This window comes from Phalaenopsis equestris, unplaced genomic scaffold (genome assembly GCF_001263595.1).
Source record: "Phalaenopsis equestris unplaced genomic scaffold, ASM126359v1 Scaffold000364, whole genome shotgun sequence".
Classification (NCBI taxonomy): Eukaryota; Viridiplantae; Streptophyta; class Magnoliopsida; order Asparagales; family Orchidaceae; genus Phalaenopsis; species Phalaenopsis equestris.
Window position 1 is genome coordinate 785,227 of NW_018164806.1, and position 6,636 is coordinate 791,862.

A 6,636-nucleotide genomic window follows, 5' to 3' on the forward strand; every position below is an offset into this window, starting at 1 on the left:
TTCCGATTCAGGTATGTCCTTCTTCTGGAGCAAATATTACCTGCAGCATTCGCATGTGAGCCAATATCATTCTGATTCCACCAAAATAAGATCAATTTGGGGTTTTATTTTGGAGCAACTAACTTGTTTGTTTGCACAACCCCTGAGCTGCAGTTCGATTTATTTATAAATGAATTTGTTCTGTAAAAAAATGAACTTGTTGAAAATAAGTATGTTAAAATTTCAAGGGAAAGGTATTGGGGTGTGTGGAGGATTTGGTGGGTGAAGAATGAAATATTCAAACTTTTTTGATGATATGCATAAACAAATAATGTAATATGCAAAAGAGGTGTATAAAAATTTGCAATCTATTTCATTCACTATGTATATTATTGGACTATTATATCGTTGGACTCGAATGCCGTGAATATCAATACCGTCAAAGATGATTTATTAACATATTCATTTTTATCGATAAATCTTAATACAAGTATTATTTTTTCTCATTTTGATTCATCTCAAGCTTTGTCATGTATAATATAATATTTTTTTATAGATTTTATCTCGTATAAATCTTCAAGTTTTGCTTGATAATAGAAATAAAATCCTTTTTTTTTAAATTAAAATATATATATATATATACGTATATATATATATATAACATTTAAAAAAATATTTTATAACACTACTAGATAAATGAAGATAATTATAATTTTTGTGATAAATTGTTTAAAATAATTATAAAATATTTATTAATTAAAAATAAAATGATTATTAAATTAATATTAAGTATTTAAATTCAGGGGATAAAATTTTAGTGTATTAATAAAGAGTTTAGAAAAAGAATCTAAGAGGATTGATTGCCCTCCCTTGGTTCCACCATTGATTCCTTTTTAGTTCCGAGACTCACTAAGAGTAATTATGACAAATGAAGCTTCACGATGAAGTCTCTACAAGTGTACAATATGTATGTGATATCTTTGAGAAAGATGAAAGTAAGGTGGCATTGCTTTGTGGAAAGCTTGGAGAGCATTGTTAAATATTCAAGAAAGAGGGAAAACAATGCTCTCTATCTCATGTTTCAAGCGGTATATGAAAAAATAAATTCGAGCAAATTTCAAGTATAATCATGGATAAAGAAGCCCATAAAAATATTCAAATGTATAAGGAATAAGTAAAGCAAGTTAAAAAGATTTATACCTAAATTCTTAGTATGGTAGAGTGATTAATATTAGTCTTTCTTTATCCTTATAAAGGCATGTTATTTTTTTAAGGAATTGACCATGTGGAAATACATGTTCATACATGAGCTAATGGGGTTGGAGCGAACTTGGTCTTTCTCTTTTTCCAATATCATTACTAGAAGAGAGAAGATTCTGTTGTATTATGTTGTGTCCAGTTGAACATGAACTTCTGTCCTCTTGGCAAAATTTTGAAACTTCAAAAGCACTGTTTCTTCATAATTTTACTTTTTAATTTTAAAAAATATTTTTTGCTGAGGAACGTGAGAATTTTGAATAGCCTATTTTGAATATTTTATATTATCCATTTCTTTTCACTATAATTGTCATTTTTTTTTTCTATTTCTTTCCCAGGAAGCTGTAGAGTGGAAGTATAAAAGCAAAGTTCCCGGTAAAATGCATGCTTGTGGGCATGATGCCCATGCGGCAATGCTTGTTGGTGCTGCCAGAATTTTAAAGGCTCGTGAAAATCATCTAAAGGTAATCTTATCTTCCTTAATGCATTTATGAAAATGAATGGTGTTCATCTTGTCCTTTGACAAGAAATTCATAAACTTTTAGTTAGGATAAAAGATGATAAATGATGAACAATGGGGAAGTTTGCTTTCTTTTAAAACCTCTGAGCATGTCGTTCCTGCTTTTCCTCTTCTTATCCCTTTTTTTTTTCAAGTATATCACCATCATTTTGAACATGACCCGATGCACATATTGCTTCACTTCAACCGACCAACTTGAATTCTACTAAGAGGTAAACACATACCACTCAATACTTATGTATATTCATAGCTACACCCAAGCTTCAATTTTTATGAAGATTTCTCACATACCATTCAATTCTTATGTATATACTTACCTAACCCATAAACTTCAATTTTTACGAAGATATGCATGCATACCACATAATTCTTATGTATATACATACCTAACACCTAAACTTCAATTCTTACATACATACCACAATACATATCTATGAATATTTTCATACATAATGCTTATATATATATATATGGTTGACGGGGTTCACTATAAGTCCCCTCAGGTCACGGGTGTGATCCCCCATGGCGCGGGGTTCTCGAATAGTTAGGCACATGACTCGGGCTCTCATCATGGGGCCTTGATGCGCATGGGAAATCGATATTTGGGCCTCTGCCAAATATCAATTTCTTTTTGAAAAAAAACCCGATATATATATATATATATATATATAGACACACACACACACATATCTAAAACCTAAAATTTAATTTGGACATGCATTATGTGATCCCGCATTTAGTGGCCACCCATTTCACTAAAGATTTTCATACTTACCTAACAAATAAACATTACCTCTGAAACACCCATTTCACTAAACAAAAATTTAAATGATAAAGACTGGAGCAAATGGAGTTACCTTCCTCGTTGTTTTTTGATTGGAGCAGAGCAGAAGTATGAGAACTACGGGAGTTTTGGTGGTCTCTGCACGCGAACTGTCACCTTTCAAGCTAGCTCTAATGGTGATTGTATAACAAAGGTTCATTCAGGAAGGCGATGGATTTGAGCGAAGTCCTGAGGGAGAGGGAATGGGGAGAGGGGAAGACACGAGGCTTTCGGGCAGAGGGAGAGATCGAGCGCTGAGAGAAAATGAATTTTAGGCGGGCACGATGTGTTAATTAGGTCATTTGTGTCGGATTATTTTGACACTAACAAGTGAATTATTTGCGTCGAGTTTTTCAACGCAAATTCGACGCATAATCCGTTGTAACTCTAGAAGAAGTTTCACCGTTTTGATAATACTTTTATCGACGAATAAGCCAACGCAATTCAGACGCAAAATCCGATGCAAATGTCATAATTAATTTTTCGCCGCTAATCTGACGCCAATATTTGTGTCGAAAATATCCAACGCAAATATCATACGCTAATTCCTGCTTTACCTGTAGTGAGATTATCAGATGGTCGATGTTTAATGTGACCAAACCACGATTATTATGATCTACAATCTGAAAATTAGTGTTGGATATGGATTAAGTTGTGTAATATTTTTATAATAGTTTATCTATCAAAAGAAGGATAATTGGTCAAAATATAGAACCTCTGTTAAAAGTTAAGTTTTACCTATATATTCCATCAATCAAAATTATCAAATTCATCCCACATTAAAAACAAACATATTGTTTTCCAAATAATCTAAAAGCCGATGTTTTTGAGATTATAATTATCTTCCCATACAAAAATCACACCAATATTTTTCATTTTTATCAAATTAATTCAAAATTTTATTAATAAAAGACATAATTTATTCATTTGCCCCATTGAATAAATAACTTTGTCCATTTACCCACTCCTTATCAAATCATCAAATAAAGTGTCATATTAATCATAGATTAAATTTTGATTTTAATTGATGATTAAACTTATTAACGCTTGTTAGAAACGGTGGAGCCCGGTCCACTATGATTGGTCGGTTACTTTGCTTTGAATAGTCACACCTTTTCACAAATAACCACTCCCGCTTTCCTGTTTTGTGAAGTGAAACTTCTCTTCGCTCCCTCCTGTTCGTGATAAAAGCTTTGGATGACTCTCTTTGGGTTTTGTAGTCACGTTTTGAGTTCTTCTTTGGTTTCCTCGGGATAGAGGAAGGTTTCCTCGGGGCAGAGGAAGAGAAGTGCATGGAGGAGCAGTTCCTTGCGGCAGAAGGAAGAAGGAAGAAGAAGAAGATTGTTCTCCCTAGGCTTCTTCTTGGTGGCTTATGGCAGAAGAAAAATTGAGTTTATTTCTCTTGTAATTTTATCTTCTTCGGTGTATCTCGGTCTAGAGTTTTCTTCGGTGTATCTCGGTATAGAGAGAGAAGAACAGAGAGAGAGCAACGAAGCGTGAGAGATTCCTCTTGTAAGTCGAGATGATCGACTGCTGTAAATTTCTCAAGTAGTAAAATCCTCTGCAACTCCATGGACGTAGGCAATTTGCCAAACCACGTAGCCAAACCACGCAAATCTGTGTGTTCCGCTCTGTTGTTCTTTTTTGTTGATTTTTCTCGTTCTATTTTTCACTTCGTCGATCGTTCTCCTGTTTGATTTATATATATACCACATCAATTGGTATTCTAGATCTCGCAACAACAACAACTTGTATCAGAGCTTTGTTTCGGATCTGAGGAAGAATGATGACTGCAGATAAAGTGAAGGTTTCAGGAATCGAGAAATTTGATGACACAACATCCAATTCAGTGCCTCTATGCCATGTTTCAGACACAACCATACCTCCTTTGATCACAAATTTTTCCTCGAGACAGAACGGGAAAAACCAATCTTGTCTTCAGCGTACCTACAATAAGTCTTACGAACGTGTTGGAGCGTCAAGGTGTCGAGCGTGATCCCGCATTTAGTGGCCCTAGGCAAGCCAGCTCACCCATGTCTAGAATGCAGTGCACCCTCTCCAGTCCCTATTGTGTAGGCACACCCACGCATGAACTGCGACGCACCTGCGTTAGGCATTTTTAATGTCTACACGGGGAAAAAGAAGTCATTTTTCTTTGCTCGTCCTCTCTCTTTAAATATCACTGGATTTGTTCTCCGCGCTCAAAAACCACTTCTAGTTGCTGCAAAACTTCACCAATAATTTAGATATATGATCCTTAGCCTCAGTGAGGTGCATTGCAGTTTTTCCTTCCTCCTACATTTCGTTCTAGGACATGACTTAAAAAAAACCAAAGGTAAGAAGAAAGATTTGTCTTTCGACATAATAAAGCTCGTGAGTGTAGATACCTCTATATGCTTTAACAATTTTCTTGCTTTAGGGAAACTAAAACTAAAACTAGTGTTTTCGCAACTTGGAGATGAGATTGAAGAGACTATTGAGAGTAGGAGGTGGCAGTGTATTTGCTACCACATTACGACCACCTTAGTACCCCGTCTGTAAATTTTTAACAATTACAAAGGAATCTGTGGACGAGAAGGTCTTTGTGCGAGGGAAATGGGTAGCCTTTAACCTTGACTTAATCAACTTTTTTTTGTACATCCACCTGTACCACTGTGTTGTTACTCACATTTCTTAGACCTTAATTTTTGTGAAATTTATAATATTCTCACCAACGACCAAGCCCAATGGTGATGACCATAGAAGAAATTATAATTATCCCAAGCTCCCTAATGAATAAGGTCTCCTGTTTGATTTATATATATACCACATCAATTGGTATATCTAGATCTCGCAACAACAACAACTTGTATCAGAGCTTTGTTTCGGATCTGAGGAAGAATGATGACAAAAAATTATCTTTATGGGAAGAAACTTCATCTTCCGTTATTGGGGAAAAGACCTGACAGGATGGATGAGACTGAATGAAATTTATTGGATCGACAAGTTCTGGGGGTTATTTGATTGACCATATCGAGGTCTGTTGCACACATCGTCGTCAAGGAAAGGACGACTGCAGATCTCATGACAGCCTTATTAGGTATATATGAAAAGTCATCGGCGAATAAAAATGTGCACTTGATGAAGAAGTTATTCAATTTAAAGATGCCAGAAGATGTTTCTGTGCTCAACATCTCAACACTGTGCTCAACATCTGAATGTTTTCAATACTATCACAAATCAATTGTCGTCTGTGGAAATTAATTTTGATGATGAGGTATGTGCACTGATTTTGTTGGTTTCATTGCCAGATAATTGGGAAGTCATGAGGATAGTAGTTAGCAGTTCTGCAGGTAAATTTAAACTGAAATACGATGGTATTCGTGATTTGATTTTGGTTGTGGAATTTCATAGGAAAGATTCTGGCTAGGTCTCAGGTTCGAGTTCGACACTGAATGTTGATTTCAGAGGGAGATGACATGATAGTAACTCGAGTATAGGAAGAGCAAAATCAAAGTTTAATAAACAGACAACCTGTTGGAATTGTGGCAAGGCTGACCACATAAAGAAGAACTACAGAAATCCTAAGAAGATGGATAATGATAACACAAATGTGGTATCTGAAGAATCACATGATGCACTATTGTTATCAGTTCATAGTTCTGTTGAAGACTTGATGTTGGATTCAGGGGCTTTGCATGCGGTAGGAAATCTACCAGAGACTACAGTGCAGGGCAGTGATGGAAGTGAAGAGGAAAGTGAGTCTGGGACACTCATTCCTATAGTTTCACAGACATATGTTGAAGAATCACAGAGCTATGAAGAAATCTTGCAAGATGAAAGTTTGAGCAAGTGGGAGCTGACAGAACTTCTACTAGGGAAGAAGACATTGCACAAAAAGTGAGTGTACCGGGTGAAGACTGAGCGTGATGTCAGTAAGAGGTACAATGCTAAACTTGTTGAAAATTGCTTTCAGCAGAGACATGATATTGCTCACATAGTGGGAGTTGTAAGAAGAGACAAGAGTGACCCAGAAAATAACGTGGAGGTGGAAAGCTATGTGAGCCTGCTGATATGT

The 6,636-nt window shown here is 35.5% G+C and overlaps 1 protein-coding gene across 1 annotated transcript in view; it reads left to right on the top strand.

Moving 5' to 3' along the window:
- The first annotated feature begins 1,573 nt into the window (after positions 1 to 1,573).
- LOC110026339 (IAA-amino acid hydrolase ILR1-like 6) overlaps positions 1,574 to 6,636 on the top strand; it is a 13,572-nt gene continuing 8,509 nt past the window's right edge. The window contains exon 1 of the mRNA XM_020727232.1: positions 1,574 to 1,700. Within this exon, the coding sequence (XP_020582891.1) occupies positions 1,617 to 1,700 (84 nt within the window). The 5' untranslated portion in view covers positions 1,574 to 1,616. The remainder of the gene's footprint in view (positions 1,701 to 6,636) is intronic.